Source organism: Simochromis diagramma, unplaced genomic scaffold (assembly GCF_900408965.1).
Source record: "Simochromis diagramma unplaced genomic scaffold, fSimDia1.1 OVJJ01000816.1, whole genome shotgun sequence".
NCBI classification, from domain to species: Eukaryota; Metazoa; Chordata; class Actinopteri; order Cichliformes; family Cichlidae; genus Simochromis; species Simochromis diagramma.
Genome location: NW_024386908.1, coordinates 13,480,220 through 13,505,335, shown reverse-complemented (window position 1 = coordinate 13,505,335; position 25,116 = coordinate 13,480,220). Strand labels below are relative to the sequence as shown.

Sequence of the window (25,116 nt, the reverse complement as noted above, 5' to 3'; positions counted from 1 at the left end):
GAGCAGAAAATCTTAATTCAGCTATTTAGTTATTTTTAATTCTTCGTCCATGACATCCTGTTGATGTTAGTACCTGCACTGGCAGAACGAATTAAGATTTTCTGCTCCAATTTTGACAGGTGATCATTTGGTTATCTGTAATATAAGCATAACTAGTGATCTGCACTACATACTGTACTAGTGCTGAGATTCATTTTTCTTCTCCAATTTAATTATTGTTCATGCCTTTATTTCATCTTGTGTAGATTATTTTGATTCCTTGTTCACTTGTCTCAACAAAACCTCCCTGGAATGGCTACAAGTTGTTCAGATTGCAAGGCTCCTAACTAAGCTCCTGTGATCAGGGGGTTTTCCACATTGGCCCCAAAATTCTAGAACTTTCTCCCTCTTAGCCTGAGATCCATGGTTTTAAACTGTTTTTTAAATATAATTTGGGTGGGGGGGGTTGTTTTTATTTTGCAGCAATTTTATTGAAACATTTTGTGATATTTATCTTCAAAGTTGCTTTATGAATAAAATGTTACTTATGTATGTAGGAACCAGTGTTCCAAAAATGTTCAGTGAGACTGTTCGTCCCCAATTTTCTGTCCTGTAGAGGAAGGTGCTGCCTTTATTGGATATCACTGTGGGGAATGAAACTCCAAAAATAGTCAGTTTTGAAGGTTCTCAGACTTTGGTATATGAGGTATGATAACAAAGTTCTAGATGGCAGTTTGGTGTGATAGCTACCACTATCTCTACAAAGCAACAATCTACCAGCCATTGACTAACCAAGAGTGTCTTTCTGTGTGGGGTTGGCATTCTTCTCCCTGTGTCTGTGTGGATTCTCCCTGGGTAATGCACCTTCCTCCCACTGTCCAGAGACACGCATGTGGTTAGGTTAACTGGTGGTTCTAAACTAGCAACAGATTGGTGACCTGTCCAGTGTATAGCCTAGGCTCCAGTCCATCCATGACATGAAGGGGATAAGTAAAATAAATGTACCCCTTCCACTATGGCTGCTACTTCTAGATTGCTGCCTAGAAGCATCTCTCTCCCTTCTGACCATTATCATGTTTGTTTTTGTGATTTCAATATGGACTTCAAACTTGTGAAAAGAGCAGCCATCAACTTCTGTGTCAAATTGACCTGACTGTCATGTCAAAAGAAATCAGTCGTGATGAGAGTTGGGTCTCAGGCTATAACCCAGAGAGAGCAATTATTAGTGGAAGAGCTAACGGTGTCCGAACCCGAAGGTCATCCGACCAGGAATGCGAGCAGGATCATGGCTGTTTGTGACATTCATGGGTTTGTGCACCGTGAATTTGTCTCCTAAAGTGAAACTTTCAATGCATATTCTACTGTAACATCCTGGGAGAACATTTGGCGCAAACAGCCTAAATTGTGGCTTTTGCCATCACATGTCTGCTCACAGCCCTTTGAAAATGACTTTTTTGACCACAATGGCAAATTTTGTGCTCACCACCTGATTTATTTTTACTAAATATGGTTCTCTCCAATTTTATCCTCTTTATACCAAAATGAAATTCAAGGTTAAAAGTTCAGACTCAATGGACGCAGTACAGCACTAGTGAAGTATCGAGGTTTGTGCAACACAGCTGCTCAGTTGTTGGATACACTGAAAAAAGTCGATTTAACGGACTGTTTCAGAAAGATAACTTGTTAGTTTTTGCTGGAAATCAGGGACGTTATTGAAAGAAGTACAAGTCTCTTTTCTTCACAAGATCAAGTCTCGTACCACTCAGTCCAAGGACTGGTGAGAATATTCTTTCAGATTCAGGTAAATAGATTCTGATTTCACAGGTTAAGTTCTCATTGATTTCCTCTGTTCTCCCATAGGCTTGGGTTCAGGTAAGGGGTATTTTATTTCTATTGGCATAGGCTTGGGTGAGAATTTCTCTACAGGGCAAGAGTGGGTCAAGCCAGTATGTTTGGAAGGCAGACGCACTAGAAAGGACTCTGTGCTGAAAGAGGACGGGCAAGGCAAGTTTGCAAGTTAAACTACATCACTGTTTAACTTAACAATGCAACAAGGAGTGGAATGACATGCCCACGGCTACATACTGCATATGATTATAGAAGGTGTGCCAGTGGATCTGGGGAAGTCACACCCATTGCTGGAAAGATTTAAGCAGAGTTAGACAGAGAGAGATAGTTAGGTAGGTAAAGACATAGAGAAGGTGAAACAGTACCCGAGAAAATTGGGAGGGGGGGATAACAAAAAGACTAGTTATAAGTAGGTACCAAATTTAAATCAGGTTTTGACTTTTATGGGGACTGCACTTTATGATATCACAGTCCAGGCTTCGTTAAGCATTTATGCAGGGAATGACACGCATTAATTTGAGACCTACATTAATAAGGTCTACACTAAACTTCTATTAAGATATTTATCATTTTGTATTGAAATTAAACTTCAGGGGACTTAGATGAGGCTGAATATCTAGAACAGACAAGTGAGTGAAATATTCCTTCATCAGTATATGAGCTTCAGTTGAGTCAATGCCACATACTCTGGCCCATCTGGTGTAATTAAGACTCCACCAGATTTGTATTAATCCACAGATAAAAATAGTCCACCATTTTACAAATTTACCCCCCCCCCCACACACACACACACCCTTTTTTAAATTGAAACTCTATATTTATAACCTGATTTGAAAGACTCATCTTTAGGGCCAGTGCACTTAAAGCAGACAAAGACAGACTGGAGTAGACAGAGACTATCCAGAGATAAGTTAAGCATTGCCTGTTTTTGAATTTGGAAACAATATTCCTAAACTATTTGAAATAAAGGTAACAATCATAGAACGTGCGTTCATTTACATTTTTTCCCATATTTTAAAATAAGCATGAGCAGTAATGTTTTTCCTGCATCTTACATTTAAATTTAAGGCATTTAATGTGCACCAGTGAACAGCTGGAAACTGGTTTTATGCAACATACTGTCTGGCAGTGTGGTTAAACCTTTTTATGGTTTTATCTTAGGAGAAACATAAATGGAAAATGGGATTGAGGTAGCTGATTTACATTCACATGGTGAGGGGATTTAAATTTGAGATGCTAATCTAGAGTGTCAGTCTGAAGTTAAGTAGAACACATTTTTTTCCAAGCTTGATAGGCTAAAGTGTTATTATTTAAATTAAAAATGTACTTGTGGAAGTTCTTGTCTATTCTTTGCTAGATAGCGTTCAACAAAGTGTTTGGTGCACAATTAGAGACCCAAAATGTACAATTTCAACTTTAAAGCATCAATTATAATCTCTCGGTGAGGAAAATAGTCCTCATAAAATGGCAGCATTTGATCCATGAAGGAATGTCTAATTGACTTACTGCAGAGGTTATGTGAATTAATTATTATTCAAACTGACTGTAATAGCTGAGTGTTCTTGTAGTTATGGGGAGGTATATGTGCACCGTTGACTGAGTATTATCCCCATGAATGTTTTGAAAAGCTAGAGAGGAGGGAGAATGTCTGGACAGTTTAATGGACAAAGTTGCATAGCGTATTTCTGCAGCCTGGGATGCTAATAGACTGAAAAATGGAGGTGCCATACTGTCATGCCTATGGATAGAATTACTTTAACATTTCTGTCGGGTGGAAAATTCCACTCTGGTGCTTGTACATTAAAAAAATGTGCAGCACTCTCACAAATTTGGGCCTCCCTTTTGACACAGCTAAAGTATGTTTTTATGTTCTCTTTAAGTATGGTAAAAGTGTAATTTAGATCTTTATTACAAATAATGATTAATCGAAAACCTGGAGGATTTTATTAATTTTCTATCCAGCTGTAGGTCATATGAATTGAGGATATGTGATGAAATGCTTAAGCAGTACATTCTTCAGCACCATTAGTATGCAGATGTCATCATTATAACCGTGAATACTTGCAACTGACTATAATTAATTTAGACTTCACATGAATTTGTAGAACATTCTGGGATTAATTTTAGTCAAGTTCTGTGTGTCACATTAGCATGGCAAGCAGGGGAAATCTGGGCAATACTCATCTCTGTCCTTATCAGTTATTAGGGTCTAAAATCTGTTGCATAGACTGGAAAAATCTGATTCTTATTGTCACTTAAAACGGTTTTAATAATTGTGTTTCAGCTACAAGGTCTGTAATATATAGATGTACATATTGGAGAGATGATGGATACTATGCGAGGTACAGTGATAAAGGAAAGAGGAAGGCAGAGCACTTAAATTTAACCAGCAGTGTTTTAATTCACTATAGCATTTTCTTAGAATTGTATCTTTTACTGTTATCTTCTTCGTCTAGACTAGTTCCAGGGAAGTGATTTCAGCAAATGAATGTGTGACAAGACTTTTGTCCTCACTTATATTTCACAAAGATGGTGCATTGGAGATTATACACTTAGTTCGTTTCACTGGAAGAATGAAAGCAGATGTAGGTGTCTCTAGTGGCTTAATAGGCAAAGAGGCGGCTTTGAACTTATTGCTCTGACCTTGAGCCTTTATAGATTAAGGTTATGTAATGATTGATCTTTCTACCCCTTTGGAGAGTTGCTTTCTGCAGCTGACCCTATTCATCAGGAGCTGATGGAGCTGTCCTTAAATGGCATAGGTCAGAATACGGATAAATATGCAACACATGCTGCATTTGTTTTCACCACTGCCTTAAAAAGTAATCATGCACAGCCATGCTCACGTAATAGGAAACATTCCTCAGGGATTTTGATCCATATTGGCATGATAGCATCACACGGTTGCTGCAGATTTGGCTGCTGCACATCCCATTCCACAACATCCCAACGGTGCTCTATTGGAGATAGATATGGTGACTGTGAGGCCATTTAATTACAGTGAATTATATACTTATATACTTGAATTATTTATTTAAGCCAGGATGGGCCAGTGCGTTCCTATTATTTATGCCAAGCTGACCTGACAACGATTTTACAATCTTTTATTGTTCAGTTCTGCTGAACCCCTGTCAACTGCAGCCTCAGTTTCCTGTTCCTGTTAGCTGACGGCCAGTGTAGTTGTCTGCTCTTCTGTATACTTTGGTTTTAACAAGTAACAGATGTGAGTTACGGTTGCTTTTATATCAGTAGGGCCATTCTCTTGTGATCACTTTCATCAACAAGCCATTTTTGCCCAGAGAACTGCCATCCACTGGATATATTCTCTCTGTAAGTCCTACACATGCTTAGCAATTTCTGAAATACTCACAACAGTCTGTCTGGCATTAAAAATCATGCCATGATCAAAGTCACTCCAACCACCTTTCTTCCCTATTCTAATGCTTGATTTGAACTTCAGCAGGTCATCTTGAACAAGTCTGTATTTCTAAATGCGCTGAGCTTCTGCCATATAATTGGCAGATTAAATATTTGTGCTAGCAAGCAGATGAACAAGTATACCTAATAAAGTGGCTATTAGGTATATGTGACGTCTTTCTTTTTATATATATGTTCAGGTGTTTTTTGTGTTCTAATAATAAAACCACTCACATGTGAAGATAAAAAAAGACTGCTTTAAAGTGGAAATAATGTAGCTCAAACCCAGGCTGTGCTCTGAATAAAAATGAAACTTATGTTGAAGGCCATGTCGGTTCACAGCAATTTGGAGAAAAACGAATATGGTGTTTGGTCATAGCTATTTAAAGACATGTGAAACTATGATTTTGACTTCCCTTGGTTACTGTGGCGCTATGGCTTAACATGACAATGTAAAAAGAATGTAATATAGTTTGCATTTGGATTTTGTAACTAGGCATATGGGTTTGTTTTCTTACATCGTTAACTGTAGTGGAGTTGAATGTTTTTTGTCTGTTTATTATTTCTATTATTAAAAATTTTCAGTTAAACATTTCTGAAAAACAGTGAAAAGGTGTATACTCAGATGTGAAGAAAAAGTGCGAAAAAACATAAATGCAGAATCAGATAAGGAACGAATTTCCGTTTTACTTTACATGGTAACATAGAAGCTTATTTAATTGTACTTTTCTGTATATGTTTATTCAGGAACTGTAAATAATTGTTACAAATTAGGATATTCAAAAACCCTGACGAGTCATATGCGTTGCATTAAGTAACTCCTTCTTATCGTCACAGAACAGCATAAACTTCTCCATAAATATTCTCTTCCGGGTAACGGCATCGGAAATATTTCTGGATTGCAGAAAGGCGGATACCTGTTTGCTATTTTGCCGTTTAGAACTTTTCGTGAACCATTTTTCCCCGTCACTCGTCACTGAGTCGCCATATCGAACAAAAATTATTATTCTGAGTATTTTTATTTAGCTGAAACTGTATTAGCCTCGACGAGAGTAGTAGTTTTCTAGCCTCAGCTAGCTAACTTTTAACACACTAGCAGATAAGTTGTCAAACCCCCGGCAGTACAACAAGGAAGGTGCAACACCGAACCGACAACAAAAAGATGTGCGATAAAGATCTGATTTGGACACTGAAGACCGGGGACCTGGATGAGGTCAAAGCCACACTGCAAACGGTAATTTAGCTGTTATTTGACTTGCCCACTGTTGTGCATTTTTGACTACTGGCAGCATAGCTAAGGTAATCAACGCTAGTTCGTAGAGCTGCTAGCGAGCTAGCGTTAGCTGGAGTTGGGCAATGTTAAGTTAGGTAATCCAGAATTGAAAAGCTGTTGGGACATTCTGGGTCTGTAACATTAACGGTAATGTGTGCACCTTTAAACTGGCTTTAATTCGTCTTACGGGTAACGAGACGTGTTTAAAGTTAATCCATTATCACTTTCCGCTGAGAGCAACTTGTTGGTTAGCTAACCAACTATGGTATCTGTTGGTACGTGACACGGGTAACAGCTCTTGACACCAGTAACACTGTTACTGTAACTGGGTGTTTTAAGCACAGTATGTACGTTACTAGAAAATGCATATTACAGTCTTCTATAAGCGTGTTGTTAAGAGAGCTGAGGCAAATGTCTAGCTATATGCTAGCGGCTAATCGAGCAGACAGGGCCAGTGTCTAGTCAGCTTTAGTGGGCGGTGGTCTCAGCTGTAGTCTAGGAGATGGAGGCTTGGCTAATAGCAACAGCAGCGTTCGTTAATGCCAGCATGCTCTGTTTGGAGCAGCCTGATGAGAAGGTTTCTGCCTATGCTTACCACGCAGAGATGTTTCTGTAAAACAGCTACCTTAGGAAACACGCCTGCATTCGGATTTTGTAGTTGGGTAGTAGCTGGATAGTTTTACTGCCACATATGATTTACACTCAGTTGTTTCCCACAAATGACTAACTGAATCCATATTTGCTTCCTCATAAAGTACAGCTCACTAATGTGTTTAAATTGTAAAATGCTAGTTTCCAATGTAAGTTTTACAATACGTGAAACTACATATAGTTTTTGATCAAACTCTTAAAGACTGATAATGCTCAGGATGTTGGTGACTTTTGAGAAGACAGAAGCGTTTTCTTTTTTCTTAGTGTCTTGTTCTATTTGTGTCATCAACTATTAATCACGTGTTTGTATAAATGACTGTTTACTCATCGTGATCGTCATGGTAATTTGGTACTTTTAACTATTTATTTCAACTGTTCTTTTTCCAGGGTGGAATAATTTTACAGCATACAATTTTCCACACAGGGTCAAAACTATACGTACCGTCTCCAAGTATGTGACATATTTTAAGATTCTCTTACATACAGCAAAAGAACAAAAAATTAATTTATTTTTTAGGTTGTCTGAGGTAACGCTATACTTGTTCAACTTGGCACCATAAAGTGCTTTCCACTGTTTCTATGTAGTCACTGATAGATTTCTCTTTTTTTTTCACCTTGAGTCTGTGACGTCAAGAAAAGCACAAGTTTTTAGACACAAATAACTGTCCTGTTAATAATATGTATTAATCAAAGGAGCTTGCAAAGAAAAGCGTCTGGACTTCTTTAAGTTGCTTGAAGACGTTTCACCTCTCATCCGAGAAGCTTCTTCAGTTCTAAGGTCAAATGGCGGACAAATCTGGGATTCTCCTCCATTTGACCTTAGAACTGAAGAAGCTTCTCGGATGAGAGGTGAAACGTCTTCAAGCAACTTAAAGAAGTCCAGACGCTTTTCTTTGCAAGCTCCTTTGACTACGATGACCTGGATGACTGAGAACCTTCACAGACAATATTTATTAATATTACAGACAGGCAGGACTGATAATTTTTGCTGCCTAGTTCCCACATTACCATTATTATTATTTTATTAGTAGCCATACCGAATAACCTTCAGTGTTCCTGAAAGGGCAGCTTTAGTGACCTCTTCAAATTCCTGACAAATTGTTGTTCAGTGTTGTGCAGATCAACTACTTGAGCTGCTAGTGTAGGGAGGGGACTGTGTGAAGTTTTGTGTGCGTGTGTTAACTGCAGGAGGCGAAGACCGCGCTATAAGAACTGTTGATATAAACCACCACTACAAATGATTGACATGAGCTCATGATTACAGTTGGTGACTTCTGAGAAGTGAGGTTTCTTGTGTTCAGCTGTAATTGTGTCATTGACGAAACATGTAGATAAAAATAACTAACCTTTTTCTATAGTATAAATGGAGCTCGTTTAATTTTATCAACCATTGAAAGTAACATTTAAACATCTTTAGAGAAGTTTGAGGTTTGATATCAATCAGCTACAGGACTTAGCAAGATGAGGTGTAAGGTGAAACATTGTGTTCAGTATGTTGAATTTGACCTACAAGGGTGTTTTTGATAAGGCAGTGCTGCGGTGTGGATTCTGTTTCAGAAATATCTAGTGGTAATAAAACAGAATTTGTGTGAACTGACCATGTTCATCTGACCCCAAGAAATGGCAGAGTAAAAAGAAATGTGGTGTTTTGTTTTTTTTCCAAAGTGTAACCTTAAGGTTTTAGGTCTACATAAAACTGGATTTATTTTATGTACAAGATTATATTGAGTCCTTTCACAACAGTTATTTCATGAAACTAAATATATATGTGACATTACTGCCATATTAATTCAATGTGTCTGCTTCGAAAAATTCATATTTGGAGATCCGTAGCAGGTTGAGTCTTCATTTTATGCTTTCATGGTAAATATTGTAGCAAATTTAATGTAGGAATTAGAGTCAGGAGATGACTATAATATTAATAATAATGTAAAAACTTGAGGTCATATGTAATCTCATACAGTTTTGATATCAATAATGCCCAGTATTTGTCAATGCTGTTTGCCTAGTCTGTCCATTTTATTGCTATCTCATTAATGTTGATCTTAGTTGCCCCAGGAGAACCAACACCTGAGCCTTCATCCCCAGCTCAGGTGTTTATAATATGAAGGTCTTGTGTAACAAGATATTAATGCATCTTCTAGGGCTTCCTATGCTTCTGTATTCTCGATAGTATACCCATTTTTCTGAGCTGATGAATGCTTTTCTTCCTTCACTTGCTCACCCTTCGTCCTTATACAGGCAAGTAATTATTCATATACTTCTGGGGAAAAAGTCAGGACTGACAGCCCTCGCTGGGACCGATTTGTGTTTTATTATGGGTCCAAGCAGCAAAAAATGATTTAATAGATGTTACCTTCTTTTGAAGGGCTTTGATTTGTGTGTTCTTTTTTGTTTTTGTTTTGTTTTTTTTAAACTAAGAGACACCATACTGGCTTGTGGCAATGCCAAGTTAGGCGATCTCATCCCTGTTAATGTGTACTTTTTCCCTTCTCTAGGCTGAGCATGTGAACCGGACCCTCGATGGTGGGAGGAAGCCGCTGCATTATGCTGCAGACTTCGGTCAGACAGATGTGGTGGAGTTCCTCATTTCTAAGGGGGCAGATATCAATGTAAGAGTTACAACTATCTCAGCTTCATTCTTTTTGCATTAATTTGCCTACTGCTCAGCACTACAGTGACCACAAAAATAACAGAGCCTGTGTCTCCTTCCTTTGACTGTCTAATGTCTGGTTAGAAACAAACATTATTTGTTTGTTTAAACAAAAGCAACCTGGCTTTAATAAAACGGGGTTTATCATATACATTTCTACCCGCTGTTCATTGGCTGTTTTTTACCAGTGAGTTGGCCAGGCCTCAGCAGGGGTTTTTTATGGGTCATAGTGGGCTTCTCATGAGTGATGCACATAACCACAATTGATCCGCTTGCAGTTAGGGCAGTGAGTCTTTGTTGCCTTACTTAACAGAGGTCTATGCATTTCCTGTTATGTTTAGTAAATTAAGCCCCTCTTAAAAAAAGTTCAGTAGTAGTTCAGGTAATCTTCCTTTCGTGTGAGGCTAAAACCTCTTTGAAAGCCCCGATTTTTTTATGCTAGAAAACCCCTTCTCACATTTAACCTTGATGGCCCCTTGAGCCTTGTAGTTTCAGAAGGTGTGGTAGTGGCCTGGTTCAACAAAAGTCTTTTAAAATTGCTTTTTACCTTGAAAGCATCATGTGTTAGTAATTTACAATAAGACATGGATGCTTTAACTCTAATAATCAGGAGTAGGAAGTCTCTAAATCTTCCTTGCACAGGAAGACGCACATCAGCACGGTGCATCTCACCCTCTGAAAATTGGTATCTGCAAATCACAAGACTTTTGTTAAAAAAAAAAAAAAAAAAGTTTAAAAGTGTAACAATATACAATCTTTGCTTTCCCTCCAGAGACCAAAAATCTTCTTCTTCTCACTCATTCCTCTCTCCTCCTCTTCTTCCACAGGCTCCAGACAAACATGGGTTTACTCCACTGATGACTGCCTGTTTTGAGGGTCATCTCTCATGTGTCAAGCTCCTGCTAGAAAAGGTTGGTGCCCTGATTGCGTTCATGTATGCGTATGCAGGCATCTGCACAAAGGAGTGCACTGGTGTCTTTCACCCACTAGTGCATGCTGATGTATCAGTGGTTCCATGTGAGCCATGAGTGCTGATGAGGTAACTCATTGGACAAAAAGCTCTTTAACACATTTCTATGGAGGCTGTGCTGGAATGTTCATAGAGCATCGCAGACTGTCGCTGCTGTGCACTTGCTTTTTTGTTGTTTGTTTCTTTCATTCATAGGAGCACTGCAATTGGCTTCATCTAAGTCTCTGCTCCATCCCTCCATATTAGCCTCCCTAAGGTGTTTAGCTCTGGAAGTACCTTAAATGCTACTTAGGTCCAAAAAAATACATGCTGCCATGTGCAGATCTAGTCACAGCTGTGAGGAGAGGCACAGAACAGAGTCAGGCACAGCTGGCATTGGCTATAACACTACAACATAATAACAGGAATACTATAATAAATGTCCAATCTATCCAGCGTCATCTGGCCATAGAATACACATTTCTGCAGTTCCTTCACAGTGAGATAGACAGACTCATTTGTAAGTGGGGAGCTTTCTTTTACAAAGTCAGTGTTTCTTCTTGCATGTCTTACCTGAATGTTAGACTCAAAAGTGTATGCACTCCTGGCATAATGACACATCTTCTACCCATCAGGACAGCTGTAGCTACTGTTTCACTACTGACCAAATGAGCCCGACTGCAGTTGAATTGATGGCCCTGTGGAGGATGAATGTCACACATTCATTTTAACACACACATTTATTTTTCTGTGTACCCCTCCACTAGGGGTGGGCGATATAAACGATATACGATAGAAACGATATAAATTTGGCCAACGATAGAGATTTTGACTATACCGCTCTATCGTGATAGCGCATGTTGATGATGTCATCAAGCTGCGCCTGTTTTGGTTTAAAGCATCGCAGCGGCTACAACCATTATCATCTGCAAATTATGCCAGGCGACAGTCATAGCAAAGAGATGAAGCACTTTTGAAATATGGGGAAAGCCAAAAACTGCGCTTCCTCCACTTCCGTAACATTGATTCATTAATGTTGAATTCTCTTGTAGCTGTTCTATTCCCATGTTGTTGCAGTATATTAATAACTAACCTCGTATTGTGGATGAATAATCTCAGTTGTTCTCCTGACTGACGTTTGCCCCGTGTATAGCATCCTGCTATACGATTGCATTTGTCCCTGACCACCAGAATCCCTCACGTTAACTTTTAATGAGTGGAAAAAAAGTTGGTGTTCATCCTCCAGCTTCACTGTGCTAATGTTATGCTAACATAGCTGTGTCGCTAGCAATCACGTAGCACAACATTATATACCAGGTAGTCCAACTTCAGTAACCCTACAAATGCCACTGCTGTTTAGTTTTCTGTCTTCATTTATTTTGGAAGTGGTAGCAGAGCTGTACGTTTTATTTAGTTTCAAAAATCTCTCATTCAGAACATGGTATGTCATGTTTAGGTAGAAACTAGCGAGCTAACTTCCTTTCTGACTTCTAACTCCGTTAAATTTAATAAATTAAATGGATGTTAAACTTAATTGTTACACCTGCTAAAGCAGCAACGCTGATGATTTTATTAAAGATTAAGGAATTTAGACCGTTTTTAACTCTTAGTGTTCGTTTGACTTTGGGACCTGAAGGGGGACGGAGTTTTGGACCCAGATTACTCCGCAAAGCTCCTCACTACGGCAGCCGTAATGCTCTGACAATCCATCAAGCAGTGCGGCTTACCAAAGTTGTACTAAAACATTTTTTAACAGATTTCTGCACGCCAAAATCGGTTCGAGGTCAGTAAGCACAACCAGAATTCATACATAAGGCACACTCTCGATTTTTGAGAAAATTAAAGGATTTTAAGTGTGCTTTATAGTGTGGAAAATACGTTATACAGAAGAAAAGAATATCGCGATATATATCGTTATCGCACATGCTTCAAATTATATCGCGATATGAATTTTAGGCCATATCGCCCAGCCCTACCCTCCACCTTATAACACTCATGATGTTTAAAAGAAGCAGGTAGGTATGTAGTTGACTGGGTCCTCTATCTCGGTACATGTTTATTATTAAATTTAAGTGGGAAAAAAAGCTTATTTGAACAATGATGCAAAGAACATGGATGTTTCAGTTGGACAGCTTAGCTTTGTAAATGTGCTTCAAACAAATTTGTCAGTTTTTATAGTTTGGCTTGAAATTTGGAAAATGACACAAGTACACCACCACTGATTGAGTGGAGTTTACATTGTGGAAGACTGCATCATGTCATGAAAAAGCATCATTCAAAGGCTGCTCCAGACTGTTGTGTGTGTATATGGGAAGAATTCAGAGAGAGTGAGAATCAGGGGCCTGAGGGTGAGTGAGCAGCTGTCTGTTTCCAGCCAGGCTTAATGAGGCAGGGTAAATGAAAGCTCCTCTACACAGTTGTTTCACAGTAGCATCAAGTAATGGGAAGTGGGGAGGGGTCACACTACAGAATGGGGAAGTCACTTTTTGCAGTCTTTACAATCTCATTGCCAGCAGCCAGACACGCTTTTTAATAGGTTCACAGGTTGAATGGGACTTTGAAGAAGGCATTTGAAAAGAGGAAACTATAATCTGTATATGGGGAAACATCAGTGTTTGGTTAGAGAGGCATGGTTGTGGTATGCTACACCAACTGATTTCAGTTAATCAGCTGTATTAGTCCTGCATTTTTGGCAGCGCAGCTGCAAACTCTGTCCTGCCTATCAACAAAGGCACCAGAATCTTGTAACTAGTCAGCCAAGAGCAGAAAACTGTTGTCAGCTGGCAATCAGCACTAAGATAAACTGAAGGAAATAACGGACAGGAAAAAGAAACTATATACAGCAAGTCATTTGCTATAAAAGTTGCTAGCATGTCAGCAGGCATTTGACATTGCATGTTTCTGACTTAAGTATACATTTGACTCAGAGCTTTTTATTCCTACCATAGACCATATTTATATCCAATGAGCTATTATTTAAGCATTGAAAGATGACAGCTTATAGAATGATTTCTTTGCTGAAACTAAGCGGTGTACTTCAAGTTAAGATCTGAGCTGTCACTAGATGATGCATTTAATGTCCCTAAGAGTGTTAATATCACACAGCCACATTTCACTTTCACATTACAATGAAAAATTTGGGTTTTAAAAGCTCATTTTGTCTCTTTAAAAAAAGACTTCATTATTGGCATTTATTTTCCTTAATTTCTTCTGCTGCCAGTCACAGAACATCCTTCTGAGAGTCATAAGCTCTTCTGCATTTAAAATAGGCAGCTGTATCATGTAGTGCCTCATCTTTGTAAATCAAAGACCTTTGGGTAAGTTTTGTTTTAGAGAGGGATGAAAGCACAGCAACTTAAGAAAAGGTGTGTGAGTGATTTATTACACAAGAAAAATGAGTTTTGTTATGACAAGGACTATGACGAGGGAATATGAATAATTTTACGTTGATTGTCTTGTTTTCATAGTCATTGTAGATCACAATTGTAAATTTAAACTGAAGTCTCATGAATTATCCAGCTACTGGTAGACTTTCAAAAAGCTAGTATCATATCAGACAAGACAGGTGGTCCTAATTCATCACAGTTCTTGATTTTATAATAATTCCAACTAAGTACCATCAATAATTAACACTAGATGCTAATAGTTGCCACAGGGAGCAGGTCTCAGTATATCCATATGACAGCTTTGAAAACTTCCCATGTATCCCAACATGAGATTAATAGATATTTCAGAGCTACACCAATGATAGTGCTAGTGTAAATCCACTCTGTCTGGCAGCACCTGTAGCTGTGCACAGCTGCCACATTACACTGGATAAAAGGAGCCCACTGAGAATACTGAATTGTGACTGTTGGACTGTCAGACATTCTTGTGTTGGCAGATTAAAAATGGCGTGGTTCCCTTGTGCATCATGGAAGCTGACCCCTGCCCCCAACTGTGTGCCGTGTTGTTGTTGTTAATGAATTATGAAAGGCCATTATTACCCCAAAGGTGACCCAGCTGTAAGATCCTGGCCAAGAGTGCTGACTACAGCCTGCAAAGACCAGCCAGTTAATTTTAGGTCAGCAATAAAAGAGCGTACACACAAATACACACACATTTTTCTTTTAATGGGAACTTGCTATTGTCTAGGAAGAAGTACAGTACTGTTTGAAGTCAGTTCCTGTTGTTTTTGTGTCTTTTACATCCCTAAAGGTTTCCTCCTTTTTTCTCTCTGCCCTTTATGCGAAGAATGGATGGAACATTTATCCTAACTGTATAGATAATAAATATATATACACACACTAGTATAAAACATCTTTCACTTGTCACTGAAGTGTTTTTGTTTTTTGAGGGGGGTGAAAGTGCACACTTGCAGTTAGGGGTGGGCGATATAAACGATATACAATAGAAACGATATGAATTTGGCCAACGATAGAGCGGTATAGTCAAAATCTCTATCGCGATAGCGCGTGTTGATGATGTCATCAAGCTGCGCCTGTTTTGGTCGAGAGCATCGCAGCGGCTACAACCATTATCATCTGCAAATTATGCCGGGCAACAGTCATAGCAAAGAGATGAAGCACTTTTAAAATATGGGGAAAGCCAAAAACTGCGCTTCCTCCACTTCCGTAACATTGATTCATTAATGTTGAATTCTCTCGCAGCTGCTCTATTCCCATGTTGTTGCAGTATATTAATAACTAACCTCGTATTGTGGATGGATTATCTCAGTTGTTCTCCTGACTGACGTTTGCCCCGTGTATAGCATCCTGCTATGCGATTGCATTTGTCCCTGACCACCAGAATCCCTCACGTTAACTTTTAATGAGTGGAAAAAAAGTTGGCGTTCATCCTCCAGCTTCACTGTGCTAATGTTATGCTAACATAGCCGTGTCACTAGCAATCACGTAGCACAACATTATATACCAGGTAGTCCAACTTCAGTAACCCTACAAATGCCACTGCTGTTTAGTTTTCTGTCTTCATTTATGCTGGAAGTGATAGCAGAGCAGTACATTTTACTTAGTTTCAAAAATCTCGCAGTCAGAACATGGTATGAAATGTTTAGGTGGAAACTAGCGAGCTAACTTCCTGTTAACTTCTAACTCCGTTAAATTTAATCAATTCTGTTTTCATGGATGCATGGATGTTAAACGTAATTGTTACACCTGCTAAAGCAGCAACGCTGATGATTTTATTAAAGATGAAATAATTTAGACCGTTTTTAACTTTTAGTGTTCGTTTGACTTTGGGACCTGAAGATTTCTGCACGCCAAAATTGGTTCGAGGTCAGTAAGCACAACCAGAATTTATACATAAGGCACACTCTCGATTTATGAGAAAATTAAAGGATTTTAAGTGTGCCTTATAGTGTGGATAATACATTATACAGAAGAAAACAATATATCGCGATATATATCGTTACCGCACATGCTTCAAATTATATCGCGATATGAATTTTAGGCCATATCACCCAGCCCTACTTGCAGTCTTTATTGCTTCATATGTTGACATTATCATAAACTTATAAAAGGATTTTATTTCCCACCCCCCACCGTATCTCATCCAGAGCCTTTCTGGCACATCCTGTAGTAATACATGTATTGATCTTATCCTTATCGCTGGGTGTTAAAAATTTGCCCTTTTAACTGCTCAGTAATGTTTGATTGCAGACAGCAGGTCAATAGTCTGATGAAAATCTTGTGCTTCAAATAGGTTTTGAGTGAGGCTTTGGCTCAATATTTGAAGACTTATGCATTCCATTCACAACAGTCATAATGAAAACTTAATGGACATTTTGGCATGTTGGTGGCATTATATTACTGACCCACTGCTGCTTTGTATAGCTGTATAATCCAGGGTGATGATGTATCTTATTTTGACTAGAGACACGCTGGGAGTCTATTCTTGTTCATTAGTCTGTGTCTCAATTGGCCATCAACGTCTTTGACTGGCTAGTGTTTGGACAGTGAGGTGATCATGTGGGGTCATTATTCAAGTTGAGTAAAGCTCATTACTCTAAGTGGTGTCAGGAGCGTGCCAGTGAGCTGCTTGGCCGTTGGGGGTAGCGTGGTGTATCCTGAAAGGCAAAAAAAGGGAAGACTGCCAGCACTATTACTGGAACTCGACCATAAATACTGATATGAAGCATTATCTCTGGCATGGCTCCAGTATACACTTTTTGGCAGTATGTTTGGTGACGAGAAGGTAATGATTATGAGAATGGTAGAACCTAAAATATAGTGGTACAAATTATGCAGTTGTGTTTATTATATAGAAGGCTTATTTGTCACCAAGAAGGCAGTGATTATTACTAAAGTCAACATGTAATGCTGTTTTTTGCAATCTAGATGAGGTCTGTAGGGTTGATTAAGTTTGGACTGAACCAACAACGAATGACCTCTCCAGAGCTGGAGAAAAGGGAAGGGATAAAGAGAATCATCTCCATTCCTCTCCTCTTTACCCAGTAGTAAGACTGGGTGATATATCGAGTTTTTTAAAAAGATTGATCGATTTTTATACGAGATATAAGATGTGACAATATCGTTTATGTCGATATAGTCTATGTTGCGTTATAATTACACTTGTGGAGCCGCTGGTTTGCCTCTCTTTGGTCCACTTTTGTCTCTATGCAACGTTACTCTGTCCCGCCTCTCTCCTTCACTGAAAACAACTCCCCCTCCCCATCGCTTCACCTGCAGCCAGCGTCAAGATGCTGATAATTTATTTCTGAGTGATTATTTTCTTTTCTTTTTTTTTTTTATGTACATCTACACTGTATGTTAATAAAAGTCCCTGTGTGACATCTGCGACGCATAGCTTTGACTAAGAACTCCCTTTTTGTTCTTACTTTATTGGTTTAAAAAATATTGAGGTATATATCGTATATCACCATCCAGCTAAACAATATCTAAATATGAAGTTTGGGCCATATCGCTCTACCCAGTAGCACATCAGAGTAAGAGATTATGGCAATTGGTTATCAGGTACCTGGTATGCATGAATCTGCATTTTCAGGGAAAGTTAACTGACAAAAGAACAAAAATTGTTTAACTTGTTGTGCTGGGCAGACACTGTGCGATTTTTGGCCCATTTTGAGCCGATTTTTTGAGTCGTGCGACCGTTTTGGCGATCGGCCCGATTTTGGCCTTCATCGTGCGTCGTGCATCGTGTAGTATACATGGGGTAACGAGAAGTGATTAACACCTCACGACCAGCTCCCGATCATCAATCGCTTGGTCATCGAGGATTTCAAACATGTTTGAAATCCTCGCGACCGTCGTGAGGGTGTCACCGCAGTTTCTCACACTGCGCACGCGCAAACACAAATGTCAGCGAAAAAGATGGCGCAGCACAGCAGTGCAGCGTGTGATCTGGACACAAGCGATGGAGGCACAACTTGTAGAACTTTGGAAAGCTCATCCGAGCCTTTTCGATGTGGCCTCACAAAATTATCACAACCACAACAACCGTGAAAATAGTTGGATTTACACCGCTGCTCAATCACAGCTGCCTGATCAATGTTTTTCATTAGCAATTTAGCAAAGTTGATGGTGGTGGTGTGCGTGTCTGTGTGAGTGAAAGCCAGAGGGAGAGCAAGCGACATTATTTCTGTTATAACCTTCATTTTATGGACGCACAGTGTGAGCACTCAGGTCTCATCAGAGCATCTGGTCGTATAGTGCGAGACCCTGCATCGTGACCTGCGAACTTCTAACCCCTGCGAGTCAATCGTACAGTTTGAGCAGGAGCTGAATCGCGCGACTGAAAAAAATCGCACAGTGTCTGCCCAGCATAAGAAGGAGTAGACTTCGAAACTGTGATAAATGAAAAAAGATTAAAACATTATCATCAGAAAAAAAAAATGTGTTTTTTGCCTGGCAAGCTGCCCTGGGCGATCGTGGCTCAAGAGTTGGGAGGTTGGGAGGTAATCAGAAGGTTGCCGGTTCGAGCCCTGGCTTGGACAGTCTCGGTCGTTGTGTCCTTGGGCAAGACACTTCACCCGTTGCCTACTGGTGGTGGTCAGAGGGCCCGGTGGCGCCAGTGTCCGGCAGCCTCGCCTCCGTCAGTGCGCCCCAGGGTGGCTGTGGCTACAATGTAGCTTGCCATCACCAGTGTGTGAATGGGTGGATGACTGGATATGTAAAGCACTTTGGGGTCCTTAGGGACTAGTAAAGCGCTATATAAATACAGGCCATTTACCATTTATCTCTGACAAGATGAATTGCATTGAAGAAACCCTTTGTTTATTTGGAGGTAAGGTAGGGGAGGGAAGGATTTTTTTTTTTTTTTAATTTATTTATTTTTTTGGAAATTAAAAGATCTGGCTACCAAAACCATCGTTTTGTTTTTGTTTTGTTTTGGGTTTTTTTTTTTTAACACTGCGGGATTTGATTAAAGACTCAATTTCACACAACTTCACTTAAAAAAAAGTTTGTCATTGTTTATTTTGTAGTTGATAATGTACAGCTTTTGTGTGAGATCAATTCTTCATTATACAATGAAGACTGGCCCCACTTAAATTTTTTTCCGCACAGACAACCAAATCAGTTATCATTTTGTTAATTAGTGAGCTTTATAGAAGCTGGTTGTCAGATTTTGTTCCCCTTGAAGAGAGCTGTTCCACTGTTTCTCCTTGCTTCCATGTTTTATGTCCCAGCTAAGACAAGTTAGCTGTCAACCATCATCATTTTTAACAGACATGGGAGTGATGTGAATTTTATTATGTAATCCTTCGCAAGAATGCTTAAAAAAAAAAAAGACAATTTCATAAATTTAACTTAATATCTCTAACAGGCATGTTTGATACCATCAGAATAATCAGATAAAATGTATAAAATTCACATTGAAAAAGTGAGAGAACAGGTCTCACTAGTCTTCATACCGCAAGTGTTGCATAACAGAGCTCTAACATGTTTAACTAGAGTGTTGACAGGAGCATTATGCCAAGAAATGTGAAGTATGTTCTGATGGGGGGGGGCGCTATCTCTCATTTTGTCTTCCATTTCCTTACCAATTAGAGCTGTAGATGTGACAGGTTACCAACTCAACCCTGGTAAATCCCCCTCCTCGCTTTATGCTCTGTTGCTCTTGTGGCATGGAATTTGCTCCCAGATAACCATCCTCCTGCTACCGGGTACTCGAACTGGGGCACATTGTTTTTGATGCCCTGCTTCTCTACGCAACAATAGCCTCTCTCTGCCTTGGTTCTGTAAGCTCTTTTGCTAAGAGGCTAAACTTGGCAAGCTAAACAAAGGGACGCGTTTCCACTGCAAGGCCTTCCACTCCTACTTTGCCATTAAATCTGTTGTCACTACAAATGCATTAAAACATGTGGCCTGTTTCTTTCTCTCTCTCTTTGTTTTTGTGTGTATGTCTGTGTTTTTTGTCCGTACTAATCTAAATGGCTTTCTCTTCTCCCATCTCCTTCACATTGATTCTGTTATCCCTCAAAGCTTGAATGGATTTGTGTCTCAGTGTGTGTGACTTCAGCCCCTCTTAGTCATGCACTCCTTTCCATTGATCTGATGGTCTCTGAATGTGGCAGCTTTATGTCTGAATGACCACCCTCACTTTTCTGTAAAGCTCTTTTATGCCACAACCTTTCTGCGTCCCTAAAGCAGTCAACCAAGGGAAAGTCTTGTCCTTGTTGTGTTCATGATTGTCCTACATACCTTTCCTGTGTCCCTGAGTATGCAAGGGTTCGGCTGATGTAAAATTCATAATCGGACCGTGAATGCAAGGCTTTGTTTGGACGTCGGCATGCCTGCCAGTTTGTGCTGGTTCTGCACTATAATTGAACCAAATATACATGCCTCCTCCGGGTGGACTCCCTGCAGCTTAAAGAAAACTATAACAATAACTACACAGCCACAGTGTCAGAGTCAGCATACACATATTATCACAGCTCAAATGAGTAAGGGGCTAGTCTAAAGTAAGTCTTGTCTCTCTTCCTTTGGCAACTACCGTAACTTTTGTCTATGAGTTTTTCACTCGTCTTTCTCAAAAAGTGAAAGATGCATTTGTACACCAGAACAATTGAACCTGTGAGATACTTTATAACTAACTTGGCCTCTTTCCAGTTGAATCTTATCAACTGATTCCTGATGTTAATGATTTTGTTCATTAGGGATGTGTATGCATCCCCCCCCCCCCCCCCAGACTGAGCTTTTCCCATTTTTGGAACAAACCTCTTCTGATTTCGCTTTAGCTTGGCTTCCAAATGCATCTACTCAAGGCTCAGTGCTCGGCCAACAGTTTTGTTTTTGAGGAGTACACAGTTCAGCTCTGAAAACTAAATCACAGCTGGTGCAATTTGTGTCCAAAAACTATGCTTCGATTTTAATCCCTTGTTTTGGTTTCCTTAATCTTCCCAGTTCTTCAGATGTGGGTAAAAACGAATAAGAAGTGTGTATGAAGGAGTTTGGGTCTGACTAGTTCTGTATGGCTCTTAAGTAGCCACGCAAGCTTTGGACATTGTTCACGGCGGCGTTATCAATGCAGTATTTGACTGTCACATTTGAGCAGATGTCACTAAAGTTTGAGGCACCAAGTAAACATTGTGTCCCCTCTCCTCCACAGGGAGCTGACAAAGACCAAAAATCACCAGACGGCATGACTGCCCTTGAAGCTGCTGCTACTGAGCCCATAAAAGCTCTGCTCAAGTAAGACACCACAGTGTGGGAGGTGGCTGGGCAGCTGTATGAACGGGCACTCAAATGGATGCAGTGATCTCCTGAGAGAAGATGGACTTGCCCCTTTGACCCTGATCAACCTCTGTCTCAACAATGCTTTTGTCTGTTTGTTGGAGGTTCATTTTGTCTGTCTGGTGGTCTTCCTTACATTGTAATTTCTCTTTTCCCCAGGTTTTTGGGATAGGATTTTTTTTTTTCCCCTTAGTCCTCTGTTTTTAGCCATTTAACAGAAGGACTTGTCAGTTATGTCTCCCTTAGGGACCAAACACTTGGGGAGTGCTCTTGAACCTGGATATTAACACTGCTCAGATTAGTAACAGACTCTATAACACAAACACAAAGCTTTCATATACGAGTAAATGCACATCTTCTTTTGTTTTTTTGCAGTTGTGTTGTAAAAACATACTGAAATTAAATTGTAATGGATCAGTAGTGTGTTAATATTTTTACAACTTCACAGTTTAAGTATTTTATGGCCAGGGTTTCTCATGAACATTACTTGCACTGTACTATACTTGATAAGACTAAAAAGATTAAGTTTAATTATGTTAACATTTCATTATGTGTGGCCTCTTCCTGTACTTTAATTTTTTTTATAGATAGATCAAATTGTCCCTCAAATCTAAGCTTAATATTTTAGAGATGTTGGCTGAGGGAGGTGCAGAGGTCAGATTTTTCTTTTCTACTTGGTGATGTATCACTTACATATCAAATGGTGTTTTTTCCACAAATTTTACATCATTAAGGTATTCTCTATTCTTTGACCAATCACCATGCTGGCTAACTAGAATGACTTGAATGTTGCAATTTTCAAACGTGTTACTCAATCCCTTTTGAAGCAATGTTAACAGCACATAATAGGATTAGATATTTTAGAACTTTCTTCATTTTGCCGCCCCTGGGTGAGAGTTCAGAGCAAAAATTCCTTTCCCCCCTTTTTTTTTTCTTGCAGCTTCTCTGAGTATTTTGTAACTAATGGGCTCTAGGGGTTGTAAGTGATGGGTTAATGGGGGTCAGATTTGAAAGTTGTTGGTAGGGTTTTTTTTTTTTTTTTTTTTATTCCCCTTGCCTTGTTCGTTTTTTCGGTTCAAAGCCCTGCCTGTTTTGCTGCATGTCAAAACTGCCTCTGCTTTTATGCTATGAAATGGTCACTGTCCTCTTGGTTGCTTTCAAACAAATTACAACAATGCAATAGACAAAAAAAAGAATGCTCTTGCTGACTTTGTTGTGACAAAAGTCTGTAAAAACAAATAAAAATATAAAAAAAAACCACATCTGTCATCAGTATCCATTTTCCTTGTAAACTGGAGAGGGAAAGGGCAAAGGACTGTCAAAAAGATGTTTAAGATTAATGATGGGTCAGCTGTGAGAATGCTTTCTTTATTATCTAAAGCAGAAGCACATTTTCTGTGGCAAAACGCATTCCCTTAAATTTGTCACATTTCTGTTGTGCACTGTGGTGACCTTTAAGTTGGATTAGATGAGGGCATTACTGTGATTTTTATGCTGAATTCACTCAAGATGGGATTTGCTGACACCACAGTGCTGCTTGTAACAAAATCTTGTTGAGGTGTTGACTTCAGCAGAATGTTTTACCAAGAGGGATGCTCTTCACAGACTTGTTGATACGAAAACCACATTTATATGTGTGATGCAGCCATCAACACCTCAGCAAACATCAAAGTGATACGGTTCTAAATTGGTATTTGTAGGATTTGAAAGTTAGTATTACATTAAATGCATTGTCTTGGGACTTGCAGAAACTTAACGTAATTTACTGATTTGTTCAATCAGCACAAAGAGCTTTCACAGTATAATGCCAAGTAATCAAACAGTCATTGATTGTCCAGGTAAAACTACCTTACCTTAAATATTACCTGCTGCATGTGTTAAAATCCTTGTGGCAGTAGAGTCAGCGCTACACAAGTAATGGCTGTAATAGAGTACAAGCACAGTAGACAGGATGGACTCTAGTTGCACTCATTTCTCTAATTTGTGATAATTGGTTAATAGAATGAATGAAGATCTGTAAACAAAGTGGGATAATTGGAAAATGAGCTAAAAATTTAAAAGAAAGAACTAGCGTGCCTCTCCTTAATAGCTAATGTTAGAGTGCTCATCATCTTGGGCAGCTACACTATATTGTCAAATTATTTATTCACTCACCCAAATCATTGAATTCAGGTATTCCAGTCACTTCCATGGCCACAGGTGTATAAAATCAAGCACCTTTGTGAAAGAGTCGATCGCTCTCATAGCCTGAATGCCAGTGTGGTACCATGATAGTATGCTACAGCTGCAACAAGTCCAGTCATGAAATTTTCTCACTACTAAGTATTCTGCAGTAAACTGTTAGTGGTATTTTGACAAACTGGAAGTGACTGGGAATGACAGCAAGTCAGCTAAGAAGTGGTTGGCCATGTAAAATAACAGTGGGATCAGTGAATGCTGAAGTGTATAGTGCACAGAGGTCACCAACTCAAAACTTTTGGCAGTGTTCTACTCACATGGTGTATAATGCATGTGTGGTGTTGTTGACTTCGAATGAGGATATAGACAGGTGGTGAAAGAAATACTCCCAGGGATCTGCTGACACTCCTTTTATAGAGGAAACAAAGTCTAGGACTAAGGGGGATGGCTCGCCCATCACTAGCAGCGAGGTTACCGAGATAGTTAGCCAACTTGCTGGTGGGCCACTGGAGTGGGTGAGATTGGCTCATATTTCCTTAAGGTCTAGGATGTTGTCCAAGTGTCTCGGTTGACACACCTCTGCAACACTGCATGGAGATAAATACATAACATAATTAAACAATAATTAGATAATTTCCTCAGGGATTAATAAAGTATTCTGATCTGGGGACGGTGCTTCTGGAGTGGCAGACTGGGGTGGTGGTTCCCATCATTAACCTAAGACCCGAACTCTTCCACGACATGCATTTTTAATTTCTCTTTGATATTTGGGAATATTAGGGCCCGATGAATGTAAAAACAAAGAATTACCAGATTTTTTTTTAACCTTATTTTTGTTTCTAAGAAAAATAAGATCCACATATGAGGATATTCGTTTAAAATTTGATAGAACAGTAGCAGCATAATGTCCTCGTAAGTGGATATCAGGCCCATGTAGAGCAAAATTGAGTATTTTAGTCTAAATAACCCAAAATGTGATGTCCACATATGTGGACGCCAGGTCCTAGGAGGTTAAAAAGGAAGTTTGGAGGGTATATGCTGATTATAGGGGGATCACACTACTCAGCCTGCCTGGAAAGGTCTACAGTAGGGGCATCTGCCTTTTAGTTGAACTTAGAGAAGGCATTCAACAGCATCCCTCAAGGTATCTGTGGGATATGTCATAGGAGTATGGGGTTTCTGGCCTGTTGCTATGAGCCTTTTGATCCCTGTACCCCAGACTGAAAGGTTAGTATGCGTTGCCAGCAATAGGCCAGACTTCCTGGTGGGTGTTGAACTTCACCAGGGCTGTCCTTTGTCAGCAGTCCTGTACATATTTTTTTTATGGGTTGGTCAACAGTTTTCACTTTGGTGTTCTCAAGATCTTGTTTCTACTTTTTTTTTTGCTGATGTGGTTCTGTTGGCTTCATCAGGTGGTGGCCTCCAGCTTGCATTGGAGTGGTTCGTAGACTAATGTCAAAGGGCAGGAATGAGAATT

At 39.4% G+C, this 25,116-nt stretch overlaps 1 protein-coding gene across 1 annotated transcript; it reads left to right on the top strand.

The window, feature by feature from the left end:
- The first annotated feature begins 6,110 nt into the window (after nt 1-6,110).
- mtpn (myotrophin) lies at nt 6,111-22,721 on the top strand. Its single transcript, XM_040035741.1, has 4 exons — nt 6,111-6,478; nt 9,667-9,780; nt 10,649-10,732; nt 21,337-22,721. The coding sequence occupies exons 1-4, from the start codon at nt 6,407-6,409 to the stop codon at nt 21,421-21,423; spliced, it is 357 nt and encodes a 118-aa protein (XP_039891675.1). The 5' UTR covers nt 6,111-6,406; the 3' UTR covers nt 21,424-22,721.
- The last annotated feature ends 2,395 nt before the right edge of the window (nt 22,722-25,116 follow it).

Coding starts and splice junctions, on each gene's coding strand:
- mtpn (XM_040035741.1), top strand. CDS start 6,407: ATGTGCGATAAAGATCTGATTTGGACACTGAAGACCGGGGACCTGGAT. Junction 9,781..10,648: donor CTAAGGGGGCAGATATCAAT/GTAAGAGTTACA, acceptor CTTCTTCCACAG/GCTCCAGACAAACATGGGTT. Junction 10,733..21,336: donor TCAAGCTCCTGCTAGAAAAG/GTTGGTGCCCTG, acceptor TCTCCTCCACAG/GGAGCTGACAAAGACCAAAA.